This window comes from Sorex araneus, chromosome X (assembly GCF_027595985.1).
Source record: "Sorex araneus isolate mSorAra2 chromosome X, mSorAra2.pri, whole genome shotgun sequence".
Lineage (NCBI taxonomy): Eukaryota > Metazoa > Chordata > Mammalia > Eulipotyphla > Soricidae > Sorex > Sorex araneus.
Window position 1 is genome coordinate 104585645 of NC_073313.1, and position 19069 is coordinate 104604713.

The 19069-nt window shown below is 49.9% G+C and overlaps 1 protein-coding gene across 6 annotated transcripts in view; it reads left to right on the plus strand.

The window, feature by feature from the left end:
- The window catches only part of FRMPD3 (FERM and PDZ domain containing 3), a 160371-nt gene extending 144480 nt beyond the window's left edge, over positions 1–15891 (plus strand). For all 6 annotated transcript variants that reach the window (XM_055122217.1, XM_055122214.1, XM_055122219.1 and 3 more), the window contains 2 exons: positions 8741–9562; positions 11862–15891. In XM_055122217.1, the coding sequence (XP_054978192.1) occupies positions 8741–9562; positions 11862–14995 (3956 nt within the window). In that variant the 3' untranslated portion in view covers positions 14996–15891. The remainder of the gene's footprint in view (positions 1–8740; positions 9563–11861) is intronic.
- The last annotated feature ends 3178 nt before the right edge of the window (positions 15892–19069 follow it).

Here is a 19069-nt window from a genome sequence, read left to right on the forward strand (position 1 = left end):
GCTTTTCTTTTTTAATTTTTTAATTTTATTTTCATAAAGTTTTTCACAATAATTGATTACATTCAATATTTCAACACCAGTCCCACCACCATTACACCTTCCCACCACCATTATTTTGAATTTTCCCACCACCACTCAAACCTGCCCCACAGGCAGATGCTAGATAATTTATTTTGTATTCCTTGTTACAAATAGTATGAGATATCTGTAATGGTCTGTCTCACAGTGATTCAACAAAAAAGTAAAAAATAAAAGGATGAGGTGTTGTGTGGCTGATTTTGTGGCCACGTGCTCCTGGAATTGTAAAATTTTAAATAATTGGGGTCTGGAGACATCTCTGCAGTGAGCTGCTTCATTCTGAGATTCATTTGTGAGTCTCTGGATCATGGACTACTTGGCTTTTCTTGAAGGCTGTCATGATTTGCTGCAAGGTCATACAGGATTTAGAGCCATGTTTTGTAATACTACACCAGAACCATCAGGAGGCCATCAGCAGCCACAGGTGTAGTTGGTTGGGGTGGGGGTACTTTCTCTTCACTTCAGAAAAGTAGATTTATGGACTGGAGAGTTAATACAGTAGGTGACACTTGCTTTGCTTGCAACTGACCTGAGTTTAATACCCAGCACCCCATATCACCCCCCCAGAGCCCTGCCAGGAGTGATTCCTGAGTGCAGAACCAGGAGTAATCCCTGAGCACTGCCAGTTGCCGCCCAAAAACAAACTCAAAAGACAAAGTAAGGGTAGATTTCTGAGTCTGCTGGGGTGGTCTTGGGTAACTTTTTTTCTAAACAGGGGGCAGAGAGATGCCATAAGAGATTAAAACACTTACTTGAATATAGCCAATTCTGGTTCAGTGACTGGAACTCTATAGTCTCCCAAGCATCTTTGGGAAATGACCCCTGAGCACAGAGCCAGGAGTAAACCCTGATCACCACCAGGGATACCCCCTGCCAAAACAAAAAAAAGTGGTGGGGGCAGTAAGCCAAACAGGATTGGCAACCTCTGATCGAGATGGAGGTATTTGATAATGAAAATGGGCTCCTGATAGATAACCTGTCCTCTAGGAGGTTGTGTACTCCCAACACTCTATCTCCTCATTGTCTTTTCTTCATATTCTCACATTACACAACATCATGCATGGAAATGAGAAGGTTGTCCACCAAGCACAAATTTGGGGAAGGATAGATGACCACAAAACATAGGAAGAGTGCCCCATATGGAGAAGCAAAGGAATTTTTTTTTATGTTAGGGTTTTTAAAAAAAATTATTGAATCACCATGAGATGGTTACAAGCTTTCATGTTTGGGTTACAATCTCACAATGATCAAACACCCATCCCTCCACCAGTGCACATTCCCCACCACCAGTATCCCGGGTATACCCCCCCTTTCCCACCCTCCACCTGCCTCTAAGGCAGACAATATTCCCCATACTCTCTCTACTTTTGGGCATTATAACTGAAGCAAAGGAATTGACCCGAGTCGAGCTTCCAAGCGGGCAAACCACTGGATGGCAAAGCAAGTGGCATTAGCATTCCCCTTGACACCTGTACTCCTTCTCACTGTCATCACATCCTGATAAATGCTTTCTCTGACTAAGCAAGCTAGGGAAGGAGAAAAGGACACGGGAAGAAGAGATATGAAGACTGTAGCCCAGTTAAGGACTAGATATGGAAGTAAAGATCATCAGGGGCAGTGATCATTGGGGACAGTAAAGATAACTTACAGAAGGCTGAAGGGAAAGCTCTAGAGTCCCGCCTTACCCGCCTGCTAAAGAGTTTCTATAATCCCATTGGCATCCTAGGCAGGGCTGTCCATAAAGTGTCCCTGCTTTGAGGCTAGTGCACCCACTGAGGAACACAGACTTCCTGTATCATTCTTGTCTCACTGTGTAAATGGCATGTTGCAGTCCTCTTGAATCTGCAAAGGCAAATCCCTTCAAAGACACACCTTTTAGTCAGTCCAAGGCAGCCTAGAAAGAAGCCTTCTAGCACTGCTTCACCTGGATTTAGAGCCCTTTCCTGATTCCTGAGAGGCCCTTCGGACCACAATAGTCATAAGGTCTCAGGATGCCTCTGCACAGGCCTCTCTGTCCACATAGGAAACAGAAGGACAACCCCAGTGTCCCCACAGCTTTACCTCTACGAGTGTGGGAACTCTGGGTCATTCTGGTGCTTTTTGGACTGTTGGTTGTTGAGTTCATGCATACATCATCCCAATACATCATACACCACTAGACTGTCTGCCTCCCTCTACCAATATCCTAAGGATCCCTTTCATACACCATGTTCTCAACCCTGTAAGCTCAGTTCTATAAACCAACTCTCCTGTTTTGACCAACCAATGGTCAAAGCAACCTTTGACCATTGGTTGCTGCTTTGGCCTTTCCTTCCTTCCTTCCTTCCTTCCTTCCTTCCTTCCTTCCTTCTTTCCTTCCTTCCTTCCTTCCTTCCTTCCTTCCTTCCTTCCTTCCTTCCTTCCTTCCTTCCTTCCTTCCTTCCTTCCTTCCTCCTCCCTCCCTTCCTTCCTTCCTTTCCTCCTTCCTTCCTTACTTCCTCCCTCCCTTCCTTCCTCCCTTCCTTCCTCCCTCCCTCCCTTCCTTCCTTCCTTTCTTCCTTCCTTCCTTTCTTCCTTCCTTCCTTCCTTTCCTCCTTCCTTCCTTCCTTCCTCCCTTCCTTTCCTCCTTCCTTCCTCCCTCCCTCCCTCCCTCCCTTCCTTCCTTCCTTCCTTCCTTCCTTTCTTTCTTTCTTTCTTTCTTTCTTTCTTTCTTTCTTTCTTTCTTTCTTTCTTTCTTTCTCTCCTTCCTTCCTTTTTTCTTGATAAAAAAAGGATAAAACTAGGGGCTGACATAATAGTACTTGGATGTGGCCAATTAGGTTCAATTCCCAGCAATGCATATGTCCCCCCAAACCCTGCCAGAGGGATCCCTGAGTGCAGAGCCAGGAATAAGCCCTGAACATGGCCCAAAAGCCCAGGCATGGCCCAAAATCAAAAAAATTAATTAAAAATTAAAAGGACATAAACAACAAGATCATGGACATATTTTTGACTGAGAAAAACTTCTTTAATTTATTGTTATTAAATTTTCAAGTATTTGAATTTTCTCCGTTTCTTAATGTTATTAATTTTCATTTTCAGAACATCATAGTCTGAGAGGATAGTTGATATGATTTCTCTTTTTGATTTTATGGATATATGGTTTGTAACCCATCATGTGGTGTATCTTAGAAAATGTTTCATGTGCGCTAGAGAAGAATAGGCACTCAACTTTTAGAACATGGAATGGCCCTATATATGTGTGCTAGGTCCATCCCTTCATTTCTTCCTTCAAGGCCTGTGTTTCATTGTTCAGTTTTTGCCTAGTTCATCTATCCAACAGTGATAGGAGTATTGAACTTTCCTACTACTACTGTGTTACTATCAATATCTTTATTTGTGTCTATTAGAAGCCATTTTAAGGTTTTTGATGGCCCATCATTGGGTACATATATGTTTGAGTATGAGTTTTTTATGTATTGATCTCTTAATCACTATTAAATGACCGTCTCTGTCTCTTAGAGTAATTTTAATTAGAAATGTATGTTGTCTGATATAAATATGACCACTTCAGTCTTGTTAAGGGGATTATTTGCCTGTAATATTATTTCCCAGTCTTTAACTTAGAGCCTCTGTTTATTCTGACAGTTCAGATGTGTCTCTTATAGGCAACAAAAACTTGAGTTCACTTTTCCAATTCATCCTGCCACTCTGTGGCTCTTGATTGGCGCACACAGGCTACTGATTTTAAGTGATATTATTGAGATGAAGCAGTTTACTTTCATTATCTTTTTAAAGTTATAAGAATTTAGTGAAGTTAGACCTGTCTTTTTAGGAAGCTCTTTAATGCCTCTTGGAAAGTTAGTTTCAAGGCTATGAATTTCCCAAGCTATTGTTTATCCATGAAACTTGGTATTGTTCCTTTAAAGTAGAATGCTAACCTAGCTGGATAGAGTATTCTTTGTGAGGTGTTCATTTTATCGATTTTTTTAAAAAACTCTTTCCCACTATTCTCTTCTGGCCTATAGAGGCTTTCTCTTCTTGCCCCACAGCAGTTGTTGGCTGCAAGCTGGCTGAACTCAGTGCTCATCTGACTAGGCTTTAAAGGATTTTGTTAAGTCAACAGCTGAAAAAGACAAGCAGCTGCTAAAAACCTCTCCTTGGAGACCCAGGAAAAAAAGAGAAAATGGAGACACAGAACAGAAAGGATTACCTATTGGGATTTTCTTTAGTTTCTCCAAAGTTAGTATCAGAACCATCATATCAAACTGTTACCCTACCTTATTCAATTATTCTCTCAATAACTATATCTTTTTTTAAAATAGTGTCACTCCAGGCAGTGTTTTATGCTATATCTGTCAATGCTTTATATCAGTGCTTCACTGAAAGCCATTCTGTGCCAGATTGAGTGTGGGGTTTCACACATACTAGGCATGTGCTCTATCACTTGAGCTACATCTCCAGCCCATGAATTTATAGACTTATTTTTTTCTGGATATTTTACCTGGCAGTATTTGGTGGTCACCGGGCCCACACCAGTGCTGGAAGGGTAAAGGATGTGATACCAGGGATTGAACTCAGAGTCTGAACATGCTAAGAATGCTACTACATAAGCATCCCATGCCCCTTCCTTCAGTATGATTTAAGTACTCATTATGGACTAGGAGGACTGGAGGAAGAGCTGTGAATAACATAAATTTTGCCTTCACCAAGCTTACAATCTCATGGAGGAGTGGGGAGTCAGGTAATTAAATTCAGACGACTGCTTTCAGTACAGTAAATACCGCCTGCCTTATTGGAGGAAATTCAGTGGCCACAACAGAACTAAAACCATACTTGAAGACACCACTTAGAGCAAGACTCAGACAGATGTCAATTTGCTACCTATACTAAGCTAGTAGGAGATGCCAAAATATAAGCCTTGGGGACCCTAATTGGGGCCACAGTTGGAGAAAATCACTTCCCACTTAGCGTCATAGTTTGGTACTAAGATCACTGTTAGAAAATGAGTTTAATCTGATGAGTTGAATATTCTGCTCACTGGCTAATAAATTTATCTCATGCTTGGCTTACCAATTTTTGTGTAGTTAAAAGTTAGCTACATTCACAGAGTGCTAAAGCTAGACTGAACATACTAGTATCTATTTGTTGATGATTCAAAAAGAACAGGATGTTTTCACCATAACTCCAGGTCTCCATTATTATGGCCAGTAATGATCATTGGACTGTAGAATACAAGACCAAGTAATAGGAAGCTGGCTGAGTCTGTGCCATGCTGACTTTGTTTATATATAAATGGTGTGTATTTTGGAACATAGCTCAGTTGGATCACCATGCTGATCTTTGTAAGCCTTTTTTTTCCAATCCGTTTTCTGAGTGACTTAATACCAAGGGACAGACTAGAGCAGCCCCTTGAGGAAAGCTGATGAATAGTTCAAGGCAAATTCACCATCTGCGACATGTGTCACAGTGCCCCAGCCTGCAGCCATCAGCACCTGGATCTACTGGCATTTCTAACCTCCCGACTGGAGACACATTTGGGGCCTCTCTGGGCACATTTTTTTCTTGCATCCTGTCCTGTGCTGTTCCTTTGACCTGGAAATCACAGTACCAATGGTAGGCTGTCCATCACCCAGCCTTGACAATCTGGAGATGCTTTTTGTCAGACACAGAGGGATCCCCAGTAGAGCACTGGTCCAGCACTGACAAAACTTGCCACCTGCTTACTTACTGGACATGCTCCAGGATCTTACGGGAACAGGTGGTGCTGGTTGCATATCTCTTATAGTTATTTGGCACCTGGAACCTGTGGACAATGCCCCGTGAGTGCAGGTATCTTCAACTGGTAGGTTGTGCCCTTGGCTTAGTGCTCACCTAATGCACTTCTTCCCCAAATCTCCAAAGGTTATATACATAATACCCAAGCTGAGCCAGATTTCTCACATCCAGCCAATAAGGCCTGAATCAATTCCACTCATTATGGTTACACTGAGTTTATGTACATTTGCTTGTTTAGTGGAGGGGCACAGTGGCAGTGCTAGGGGCCACTCCTGGCTTTGGAGTCACTCCCTGCTATGTTTGGGGCAGTGGTGCCAGGGATTGAACCTGGGCCTCCCACATCTCCCACATGCAAAGCATGTGCTCTAGCCCTTTGAGCTATCAGATTTCACCAAATGATTGTTGCCACTGCCTAATCCTCCCACCCTAATTTTCAATAATACCAGCAAGGGACCAGAGAGATAGTACAGTGGTTAAGGTGCTGGCCTTGCACATGGCCAACCCAGGTTTGATCCCTAGCATTCATATAGTTCCCCAAGGCTGAAAGAAATGATCCCTGAGTGAGTCCTGATCACCACCAGGTGTGATCCCAAAAGCAAATTAAATAATACCGACAACTTTTGCAGCTTCCCATAGTGGTTACACCCCATTTTGGGACCCCCCAAAGTTTGGCACCAAAATCTGTAACAATTAAGCAGTAAAATGTAGCGTCTTCCTGAGCCCATACTAACTTTGGAGAACCACTCAAATCTCTGGGAAACAGAAAGGGCTGAAGTCAGAGTGACTTGAATTCCACTCCCAGCTCCTGTCTGAGCTGTGTAATGATAAGCAAGCTCCATAAACTGAATTTGTTTCCTCATCTGTAAACTACAGACAATAAGATCTCATGAGGGATTTGACAGGATTATGTAGGATGAACCCACAAAGTCTTTTCACAGTGCAGAGCACATTTCTGCTCCTTTTATAAATATTGAGAGTCCATGATGTGCCCAATGCTGTTTTTTTTCCTTTTTTAATACATTGCTGTGGAATAGTTTGTCCTTTCAATTCAAACAGCTTTGGTTTCATGTGTTTTGGGGCCCTGTTGTTCTGATCTAGCACCGTGCTTTCGGGATGGTTATATAAGCTCCAGTAAAATGCACCATTGACACCTTAACTCTGCTAAAATTGAAATTTGAAAGACATTCTGTGGTTTTGCTTTACATGGCTTAGGGGCCGGGAAGAAAATAAAATGGGTAGGAGGCTGCCTTGCACGCGGCCAACCTGGGTCAGATCCCAGCACCCTATATGGTTCCCCAAGCCTCGCCAGGAATAGTTCCTGAGTGCAGAGCTAGATGTTAAATCTGAGCACTGCCAGATGCAGCCCCAAATCAATAAATAAAAATAAATTTTCAAAAGCATATCTACCATGTCATGTATGACCTAGAGGACCTTGGTGAAGTTCCATAAGCAACTAAATATGTTTCTTTTGTGAATTTGGAATAATAACCCCTCCCACACTGAGCTGTGAGGATTAAATAGGGTCAAGTGTGATGACCTTCACCATAGTCAGCAGGTTTCTGCTGAGAAGATAGTAAATTCACTATGCAGTTTGTTCTCACAAATAACTTGGAGACTCAAAACAGATACACAAACTTCCACTCAGAAGTATATATCTGTTGGCCCGGGTTAGAGTTAAAGCACTTACCTTGCATGCAGCTGATTCTGGCTCCATCCTCAGCATCTCCTGGTTCCCAGAGCACTGCCAGGTGTGGCCAACCCTCCCCCAATTACACAAATACAGAAATAATGTATTTTCTGTGGAGAACACATAGATGCACACACCACTTCTTACCAGAAGCTGTCGATTTATTAGGCTTGCTCTTCAAGCCCACCTGCGTTCCCTCTTGAACATGTATCTTGCTTGCTTATCTTGATGGCACTTTGCTTGCACCCTTTTCTACTCTGGAGAAACCTTTGTATTCTCTCTTAAACACGTTATTTCCTCTCTTTCATTCCCTTTGCATCTTTCTAAGTAAGTTTTGCTCTTTTGCTCAATAAAAACTATTGTGCCTTTTGTTGTTTTTTTTTTAAACTGCCAATTAAGGCATTTTGCCACCTGTCCCATAAAGCAGAAAGGCTGGCCTGGCAGGAACACAGAGAAGTAATATGATTCCAGGGGTTCTATGACTGCTCCCCGTACCCTCCTCCCACATATGCATCTCCCAGTGTGTCTATTCCTCATACATCTGAAACATTCCAAAGCCAGGCATCCTCTTAGAAGCTTTATTCCATAGGGTCCCTCCACTGATCATCCTCTTTCAAGATACACTGTTTATATACCTAGCTCTGGAGTTTCCATCCAATCCCATTGGTAGGAGAGCAACTGTACTCATTCAAAAGCAAAGTCTTGGGTAGTGTGTATAGCCTGTTTCACACCTTCCCACTGAAGCGTGATTAACTTGTCAGATTCATTTTCTTCTGCTAGGTTATGTGAGTCAGAAGGGCTCTGAAAAGAATGAGGGTGGGAACAAGAACCATGTTAAGGTGGGGTGTGAGCAAATCTCACTTCCATAAGTGTGCATACAGCAAACGAGATCTCAAACCAGACATGACAGAGTAAGCATCCAACTGTTCTCAGATACTGAAGATGCTCCCCACCCCACCATGAGCACAGAACCAAGAGAAACCCTGACCATTACCAGGTGTGGCCCAAAAAGAAATAAATTTAAAAGGCAGTTACAGCAATTAGCAGGTCTCGTCATCCGTTTTTCCTTTCTCACCCTTCAGTGTCCGCTGTGATGTTGGGCCAGTTGAGTCCACTTCCTCTAATGTCCAGCCACCAGGTGGCGCTCCTGGTCCCTGCTACCTGGGCCAGAGGTGCCAAGGGGACTCAGCCTGACTCTGAGCACCGGAACTCACCTGTTGCTTCTCTTTCTGGATTTAGATTACATGCACAGTGCCCACCGCCCTGTCACTGGGGGCCACCTGGGGAAAAAGGAGAGTAGTTATGTGGGCAGCATGGGAACCAGCCCCCGGAAGCCGAGCCGTAGCACGTCCCCGCCTGCCGACTCTGAGCTTGTCAGCTTTTGCTACCTCCACATGCGGGAACAAAGGAAGGAGCAGGAAAGCAGAACGGATGTCAACGAGAACTTAATCTTCTTCGAGGAGACCAGGCCCCGGACCAAGTCTGACCCCACATCCAAAAGCTCGGGCCAAGGTTATGATGTGGTCCCCGATGACTTTGATGCCACCAGTCTAGACCACGAGCCTTGTGCCAGCAGGGCCCGATCCTACACCTTGGACAATTCCCTTGGGGCTGAGGCCCTGAATTTCTACTGTGACTCTTGCAAAGCCAAATACCAGGAGCCTCCGGGCCCCAGCAAAGGGGGGCGTGCCGGCTCCTCACGTGACAATATGGTAGACTTGATGTCCCTCCCGCCACCGGGGAGCGAGGAGGAGGAGGAGGAAGAAGACGAGAGTACTGCTCTGTTGCCTGCCATCGCAGCTCCACCCCCTGGTTTCCGAGACAACAGCTCCGATGAAGATGACTCAAAGCGCCGTGCAGTCCAGAGCCAGGAGCAAGGTCGCCACCTGCGGGGCCTCCTATACGACGAGATCCCAGTGACACTGATTGACAGTGTACAGACCCGGACTGTCCGCGATCACGCCCAGGAGCTAGATGATGCCCTGGTGTCCACTCTGCAGGCTCTAGAAGCCCTGGCAGCCTCTGAGGATGGGCCGCATCCACCACCCCCACAGACTGCAGGTAACAGCTGGGTCCCTTTCTGTCGGGTTTTTTTTTTTTTTTGCTTCTTAGGTCACACCCAGTGATGCTCAGGGGATACTCCTGGCTCTACACACAGGAATTACTCCTGACGGTGCTTAGGGGACCATATGAGATGCTGGGGATCGAGCCAGGGTCTGCCTCATGCAGGGCAAACAACTTACCCACAGTACTATGGCTCTGGCCCCTCTGTGTTTTTATTTTTAATGTGTTTTTGTAGTAAAAACAAAAGCATGAGAATGAGATTCCTGTTTCCTTTCTAAATGTTATGGACCTTTATAAGTGTTATGGATTATTAGTATTTTCTGTTTGGGGGCCACCCCTGGCAGTGCTCAGAGCTTATTCCTGATTCTGCACTTAGGGCATCACTCCTAGTGGGGCTTGAGGGACCCTCTGCAGTGCCATGGATCAAACTTGGGTCATCCATGTGCAAGAAAGAAACTACCCCACTGTACTGTATCTCCAGGCCCTACTTTTTCATTCTAGGCACTTTCATTGATAATGCCGTCAGGAATAGGGTTTCATGCACACAATGTTCCAATAGCATATCTCCTACCAGAGTGTCATCTCCCTCAACCTTTTCCCAGTCCCTGTGCCTCACCATGCTTCACTCAGTACTATACATTTCCCCCTCCCTCTTGCCTCTTCTTCCCTCCTCCTGGCCTGACAAGGCCTGCATGCAACAGTGCTTCTTCCCATGCTAAGTGCCAAGACGCCAAGACACAGTGTGCTAGACCTGTGGGTAGTCAGAGGTCATTCAAAGCCAGCCAAGAAGCCATGAGAGTGGGATTGGCTGCCCAGCTTCAGTTGGTGCCCCACCTCTGGCCACTCCATCATTTGGAAATGGCCTGCTGTGGGATCCTAGGAATTGGGGCTCCACGCAGCTATGGGTGCAGGATCAGAGCAGAGTGCTCAAGATACAGAAGACAAAGAGCCTCTGACAGGCACACAGGTGGAGGAAAACAAAATGACCGACGAACCATTTGGTGAACTGGGATGCTGGGAGGAGAAGGCCATCTCTGCTGAGGACTAACATCTTTAATCTGCCTAAAAGCAGGGAGTTGTGAGTCAGGCAGAACCCGATCCTGTTTTTCTCACTCAACTTCAGCTGCCACGTACTCTCATTGAACCTCCCTTTTGTCATCATCCATGGTTTTGATAATAGAAGTCACATCACACAGGCTTATTGTGAGGATTAAATTCATGTGGAGTGCTTAAGCAGTGCCGAGCACTTACTGAGGACTCAGTGAGCAGTAGCTGTTATTATTCATTATGATTTCCTCGGACAACCAGATGATCCAGACGATGCAACAGCTACTCCCTGTTTCCAACCCAGACACACATCTCGTAGCGAATCTTTCTTGGCAGACATGCACAAGTAGTCGCATCTACACCCCTCCCTTCAGATGTATGTTTCAAGAAGAGGTCAGAGGTTGGAGAGAGCTCAACATCTTGGAAACCATGTTTTGCTTATAGGAGGCAAAGCACCACATTGATCCCTGGCACCGCATGGTCCCCCAAGTACTGCCAGGTATACCTCCCCTGCCTCTAAAAAGAAAAGCTTAACAGAAAACAGGAAGAGGATGGGAAGGAATAAGAAATATGAAAAAGCATGTTTGACAGGAGTAAGTGTACACAGAGAGAGTGATGAGGTCGGGGTCAGAGAGAACCTGGCTGTCCAGGGAAAGTACCAATCTCTGACCTTCCTATCTTTGAGGGCAGATTTGGTGGAGGGCCACGTCCATATGTCTGACCCCTGGGGCTGACAATTTCTCTTTGCCCAGGGGCTCCAACACTAGCTGCCTCCAGGCTCAGGGTCCGTAGAGCACTCTGAGAAAGGACAAACTCAGCTAAACGGCCTCAGCTGCGAGAGTCCTAGACAGGCCTGGCCAGACAGAAGGACCACTCTTTGCCAGCCATCTTCAGGACAATTAACAAAAATGTCCTAGCCATTGAAGCTAAAAATAGTGATGATTAGCATGTCGTTTTGCATGTGATTTGCATGTTAATTTGCCATCAAACTATTCCCCCTTTTTTTCTCTTTGCCTCTTTTGTGGTTCTTTGGGAATCAGCCTTTTATCAACCCTGTTCCAGCTGGCCTTACATTGTTCCCTCCACCTGTCTCACCCTCCACCTGCCTTCCACACCAGGCCTCCCTGGGTCTGGTCTCCCCAGCTTGAAATCCTGTGGTTCCACTTTGACACCCCAGATACTTGCTCTGTCTGGCTGCACTTGGATTTGGTGTAAGTAAGCACAGCAAGCCCTGTCCCTGTTTCTGCAGGTCTGATTGTGCTGGCCACAATCACCCCTGAATCATCGCTGGACTCGGGCCATGAGACCAACTCTTCAGAGCTCACTGACATGTCGGAGATGATGTCTGCCATGAAACAGCACCAGAACACCACCTACTTCCTGGCCCAGCATCTCAACAAGGACAGCCTCCTGGCCCGCAAGGACCTACCCTTCCGGATCCAGAGCTGCGCCGCGCAGGCTGTCCTCACGGCCCCCTACTCTCTTGGCCGCCCAGATTCCAACTCCTCCCTCCAGCCCGCTGTCACAGGCCAGAGTCCTGGCCCCCCTGGCGCTCGGAGGAAGGTGCCACCATCAGAGATGCAGTCACAGCGAGAGAGAACATATGCCCTGGCCATGCACCCAGCACTGTCCCCACAGCTGAGCGAGCGAAAGACTCTGAGTCTGCTGCCCCCTGTTCCCGAAGACAAAGGGCCTAGCCACTCTAGGACAGGCCTCGAGATGTCGCTGAGGGCAGCTACTCCGACCCTCAGTGAAGAGCCGGTCTCTGAGCAGAGGGAGAACCTGCCCAAGGAGGTCCGGGCGAGCCCCAAGCTGACCCTGGACTCAAAGGGCAGTGTGACCCCAGCTGTCATTTCAGCCACCCTCCAGCAGGTCGTTCAGACTCAGAGTCTAGCCACCCCTGGCAGTGCTTTGGGGAGCAGTAGCCCCAGCAGTGGGGAGAGGCGGCTGGAAGCCAGTGGGGGAAGGCCAGAAGTGAGCCTGCTGGGCGCCAGTGCCGGTAAGAATTTCAAGTTCAAAATGAGCCCTGGGGCAACAGAGACTTCTCGGAATGCACAGCAACAGCTGGGCACTGAAGCCTCCCCTGGCGCCAGGGCCACCACAGACAGCCGGGCTGACGGCCTGCAGCTGTCCTCCCCAGAGGACAGACTGCCTGCTCCAAATTTCCCACCCAAAAGTTACCTTTCCCGAGTGAGTCGCGAGGCCACCGGCAAGCAAGCTGTCGGGGAGGTGGCGGGCAAGGGCGGGCCGGAGGGTGCGAAGCCTGCCCTGTATAAGCAAGGCACCGTCCCAGGCCAAGGGGAGAAGGGGCAGCTGGAGAGCACACTTCAAAGCAGCAAGCTTGAGGAGACCGGCCTGGTCCCCTGCACCAGCTACCCCTTGGCTCTGCAGAGCCCCAGCTGCCAGCCCCGGGGCCACAGCCCCAGCAGCCAGCCTCGGGGGCCCAGCCCCAGCTGCCAGTCCAGAGGCCCCAGCCCCAGCTGCCAGCCCCGGGGCCCCAGCCCCAGCAGCCAGTCCCGAGGCCCCAGCCCCAGCTGCCAGCCTCGAGGCCCCAGCCCCAGCTGCCAGCGTCGAGGCCCCAGCCCACTACGGCCCTCGGCCCCCAGCCGGCAGGTGAGCACCATGCCCTCCAGGAAACTCGAAACCACCCTGGATGGAGCTCCCTCGGCCTCCAAAGGCTCCACCAAGTCCAAGTCCACACGAGGACCGTTCCGCCTGCGCAATTTATTCTCTGCCACCTTCCCGACCCGTCAGAAGAAGGAGACGGATGAGCGGCAGGTCCAGCTGCAGAAGGTCAAGCAGTACGAGCTGGAGTTCCTCGAGGAACTTCTAAAGCCACCCAGCCAGGGGGACCTAACGGCCCCCGAGTACCTGCAGCCCCCGGCTCCCGGCCGCTGCAGCTGCCAGCTCCGCAGCAGCCCCGTGCAGCAAGGGCCCGGCATGTTGCGCGAGCAGAGACGCAGCTGCGACTGCAAGCGCATCTGCCGAGGGGGTCGACCTCAGGCCCCCCAGACGCCAGTGCCCAGCCTCCGGGGACGGGAGCAGGAGAGACTCCCCCCGACCCAGCGGCAGCCAGAGGCCGGTCCAGGCTTGAGCCTCAGCAGCCCCATCACTGGCCGGCATATCCGCTCCAGCAGCCTGGAGTCGCGAGAGTGCCGATCGGACCCCGAGAGTGGGGTTTCGTGCCTGACCACATGTGCCTCGGGGGGCGAGTGTCTGGGGGCTCCCAACTACCGGAAACTGATGCGCCGCTATAGTATTGGGGAGCTAGACCCGGGAGACAGGGCCTCACTGACCTCGGACATCTACCCACACCCACCCCTGGGCATGCTGCCCCGGGAGGCCAAGGAGGTAGAGGCAGGCCTCCCTCTAGGCGTGGGTCCGAAAAGCAAGTGTTTGGAGTCCCCAACCCTGGGAGACCCCTCCTATGTCCAGGTGAGCCCTGAGACCAAAAGCCCCCGGCCAATGGCTGTGTTCTCACTGCCGAAAGAGGTGTACCGGCGGCCTGCCGAGCTGGACGAGGAGAGCGAGAGCAGCAAGTGCTGCTCCATCCGCTACTGCTTCTACTACCGCAAGTGCGACATGGCCGACGATGCCAGCGACGGCAAGGATGAGCTCTCCTATTCCATCCCCGTGAAGATTCTGCCGGGCATGAAGCTGGATGAGCAGGTGATGCCCGTGATGAGCAGGACCCTGCAGGTGCTGGACGCTACCACTTGCAGCAGCAGCAGCCGAAGCCGGAGCCCCGAGGCGGCCCCGACCCAAGAGATTGACCTGCGGGCATCCACGTTCGAGGGGAGCCTGGCCAAGATCAATGCCCTGCGGGCCCATGCCTACGGCCTGCCCGACGGCTTCCTGGCAGCCCGGCTGGACACCAACGAACTCCTGACCGTCCTGCGGCAGTGCGTGGCCAGTCCCGAGGCCCGCGCCCCCAAGCCCTACGTGTCGCAGCTCTCCGAGTACAAGCTGGAATTGGCTCTGAAGTTCAAGGAGCTCCGCGCCTCCTGCCGCCGAGTGGCGAACGTGGACAAGAGCCCCACGCACATGCTGGCAGCTATCACGGGCAGCTTCCAGGTGCTGAGCAGCCTCATCGAGACCTTCGTGCGACTCGTGTTCATCGTGCGCTCTGAGGCCCAGCGCCAAGAGCTGCTGGCCAAGGTGGAAGAGGTGGTGAGGAACTACACCTTCCTGCTGCGTGCAGCTGAGGAGTCCACTGCCCGCAACCTTAATCAGCAGCAGCAGCAGCAGCAACAGCAGCAGCAGCAGCAGCAGCAGGCGGCGGCAGCAGCTATCGGTGTGACCCCTGGGCACCCTCCAGGCTCCCCAACGTCGGCGACTGTTATGAGCACATTCACCCGCTCCTTAAAAACCTTTATTAAGTAGGGCATCCCCGCCTAACCCCCTTCCCCAACGAGGCCCCGGGTGTGAGCTTCGTGGTCCTTGCATCTTGTGGTGAGTGTGTGTACGTGTGTCTGCTGGACCAGTCTGTGTCCAAGAGCCTTCAGAGTCCAGGGGGGTGGTGACCTCCCTGGGTTGAGGCTGGCCCTGAGGCCCCTGGGCCTCGCCACCCTGGGTGTCTTCACCCATTCCCTGGCCTCTGCGCCTCACTGTGAGGGCAAAAGCCCCTCCCCACTCTGCCTGCTACAGAGTTCCGTGTTCTCTCTCCTCTGGAGCCAGGAAGTGCCGTGGGGATCACTTCCTGCTCCACGGGGGCACAGATGGCAGGGAAGCCGGTGCCTGAGGCAGGCATGCCTGGGGGCCTTGAACTCCTGGCATCTGCTCCCCTCCAGGGACCAGTGACCGAAGCAGCAGGCCACGGCGCCGAGCAGTGGAGAGAGGGCACTCGGCCTCAAGGGGCCCAGCCACCGTAGGCTCCTACTCCCATGGCAGGAGCCAACGCAGAGGGGCGTGACCCCCCTCCAGTGGCAGTGGTAGGTCTGCGAAAAAACAGCCCCACAGGGCCGTGGATCGCCAGTGCAACCAGCTGGCGGCCTCGGGAGCCTCGCCCCCAGGCCCAGTAGCTCCACACCAGCCATCCCCAAAGCGCCCTGCCCCTCGAGGGTGGGCAGGGAGGCTCAGTCCACTAGGGAGCAAGCATCTCGGATCGGCCCCCCCTAGTTTCTGGGTAAGGTACCTGATGAAAACGTCTGTCCTGGGGAGACTCACTGCAGGCCTTGGAGCCTGCCCGGCCGCACAGCCTGGCTTAGTGCCGGGGCTGGCATGCGGTCCTTCTCAACATCTCTCTACCAGACAGACTGTCCTTAGGAGTTCGACTTAGCTACGGCTGGGGGGTGGGGGGAGGGGGGTGGGGGGAGGGGCGGGGGGTGTCGATGACTATATCTTAAACTTCTGGAAGCTAGCGTGATATGTTATTCCTGAGTATATGCTTTTGGCTGTGTTTTGACCCTGTGGATTTGTCTCTCTAAGAAAAGAAGCTGAGCGCCTTATCGGGTGCAATCTTGCACCCTTCTCTCTCTCTCTCTCTCTCTCTCTCTCTCTCTCTCTCTCTCTCTTTCCCTCTCTCCCTCTCTGCCTCTCTCTCCTCTTTCTCTCTCCAATCTCTCTCTTCTCATTCTTTCTCCTCTCCTCTCCCATCTCTTTTTCTCTTTCTTCTCTCCTATCTCTGCCACCTCTCTCCTCTTTCCCCCTCTCCTCTCCTCTCTCCTCTCTCCTCTCTCTTCTCCCTTCTCTTTCTCTCCGCTATCATCACTCTCCTCCCTCTCTCTCCATCTCTCTCCTCTTTCTCCTCTCCTCTTTCTCCTCTCTCTCCTCTCTCTCTCATCACTCTCCTCTTTCTCCTCACTTTCTCCTCTCCTCTTTCCTCTCCTCTCTCCTCTCTTCCATCTATCTTTTATCACTCTCTCTCCTCCCTCTCTCCGGAGATATCTGGAAGGGAATTCACAGTTTTGCACCCTCCTTGACACACATCTACTGCTGCCTCCACCACCCGCCTCCAACCTGCCTGGGAGTGAAGACACGGAGTCCCTAGCGATTTTCCCATCGTAGGGAACAAAGAAAGCCAATGTTTCTTCTCTGTCAATTGCTTCTCATCCGCCGCTCCATACGTCAAGTGTCCTGATGCTCACGCCTTGTGTTTGCCTCTCGTCATGGCTTGAGAGGTCCGTGTGAAGCCTCCCTTTCTCCCGTGAGTTTTATAAGATGTACACTGTGCTTCACCCCTGCCAGCCCTTGGTACCCCTTAGTGTGATACAACGCCTACAGCCCCTCTCCCACACCCACTGGTGACTTCTTCTGGCCAGGATTCAGGAAGCTCCTTCTGCAGAAGCTGCCTCCCCCCATCCCTTGCCTCTTCTCCCACCGGATGGAATTGTCTAATGGGCCAGACAGGCAGCCAGTGGGGGGGAACTGTTTCTTCCGCCAGCAGCTGCAAGCCTTGAGTGATGACGTGGTTTCCTCTTCTCCCCACTTCTTGATCCCACGCCTTGGCCACTCAGGCCCTGCCTATGTCATTCCACCTCATCTTTCACCCCCATCCTTCACCTCTCCTCCCACTTCATGGAGAGGACTCATTTTCTAATGTCTGTACATAGTATATATACAACATAAAATATATAAATTCTATAAATATATATGCTCATTTATGTCTTTTTTTTCAAACAAGAGTGAGTACATCTGTTGCTCTTACTATCTCCCTATCTCCCTCCCCCAAAATGTCTTGGTGGTGCCTCTTTATGGCTTTCCTTGTATCCTGGAATTGGGGGTGGGCTGGTGACTGCAACTAAGTTCTTCCCCCTCCATTCCCTTCTCCCGCCTACACAAGTGAGGGGAGCTGAGGATTGTGCTCCTCCTCACTTCCCTCTCTTTATTTTCTGTTTTTTGGTCCTACCCTGTGGTGATCAGGGCTTACTCTAGCTCTGTGTTCAGAGATCACTCCCAGAGGGGCTCAGAACAACCTATTCAATGCCAAGAATCAAACCCAGGTCAAGTCGCATGCAAGGCAAGAGCCTTAATTCAGTCCGGAGTCTCCAGCAACAGCTCACTTCCTCTGCCCCTAGTTGAAGCCTCCTGCACAGCTGACAGTAATAGCCAGGGGGACAGGATAGAGGGACACCAGTTGCCCTGGGAGCTAGGAGGTGGGGTTTTAGAAGAAATGTCCAGTTGCTAAGGTACTTGCTTTCAGTGGAGCCTGATGAACTGCCTGTTGGTGAGGCCAGCAACTCCCTGGCAATAGCTTCCAATAATTTATTGGGCTGAAGGGGTATTGGGATAGTATAGAAGAAACGGGTCCCATGCAGAGTTATCCTCTCTGACTTTTCAGAATTACCTAGTGGGCGCCTGAGCAATAGTACAGTGGGTAGGGCATTTGCCTTGCATACGGCCAACCAGGGTTCCATTCCTGGCATCCCATATGGTCCTCCAGCACCACTAGGAGTAATTCCTGAGTGCAGAGCCAGAAGTAACCCCTGAGCATCGCCGGGTGTGACTCAAAAAATAAAAACAGAAAAACAGAATTACCTAGAGACTAGTGTGTGTGTGTGTGTGTGTGTGTGTGTGAGAGAGAGAGAGAGAGAGAGAGAGAGAGAGAGAGAGAGAGAGAGAGAGAGAACAGAGGTGGGGTGAAGGCTCTCGCCTGGCACATGGCTGACTTCACATTCATTCCAGCACCACATAGGGTCCCCTAAACACCACCAGGGGTCACTTTTGAGCCCAGAGCTAGGAGTAACCCCTGAGCACCACCAAAACAAACCCTCAAAACAACACATATAATTTATCTAATGGTGAGAAGTAAATTTGTTTCTCCTGTTCTCTTACTTCCTCTGGTAACCACAGCAAAAAAACATGTGATTTGGGGGCTTTGGGAACCATGTCTGGTGGTGGTTACAGTTACTCCTGGTTCTACACTCAAGAATTGCTCCTTTCAGTGTTCAGGGAACAATACGGGGTACCTGGGATCAAATATGGATGGTTTGCGTACAAGGTAAGCACCCTACCCACAGTACTTTCTCTTTATCCCCCCTTTTAAATTTTTTTAAACAACATTTTTTTAAACAACATTTTACATGGTTTTAGACATACATTGCTCCTACAACCCTGTGACCCCATCTTTCTCTCAATGACCCAAGGTTTCTTCCTACCTTTAAATCTAACTTTTTGACAGACATTTTAAAGTTTAATGATTGTGGTTTGTGTCCCATGCTTTCAGGAATGTTGGGTCTAGTGGTGTAGATAGACACAGGTGCCTTCCTTTTCCCTATGTTACTTCCAGAGCTCTTCTGGATAACCCCTCCATTTATCTCCTATTCTGGCAATAGAGGCCAAGTTTTGCCTACCTTTGCTAGTGACCATTCCGTAGACGTTATTCTGTTTGAGGGGTTGGGCACACCTGACGATGTTTAGGGCTTACACCTGGCTCTGCACTCAGGAATCCCTCCTGGAGGTGCTCAGGGGGCAATATGGTATGCTGAGGAATGACCCAGGTTGGCCGCATCCAAGGCA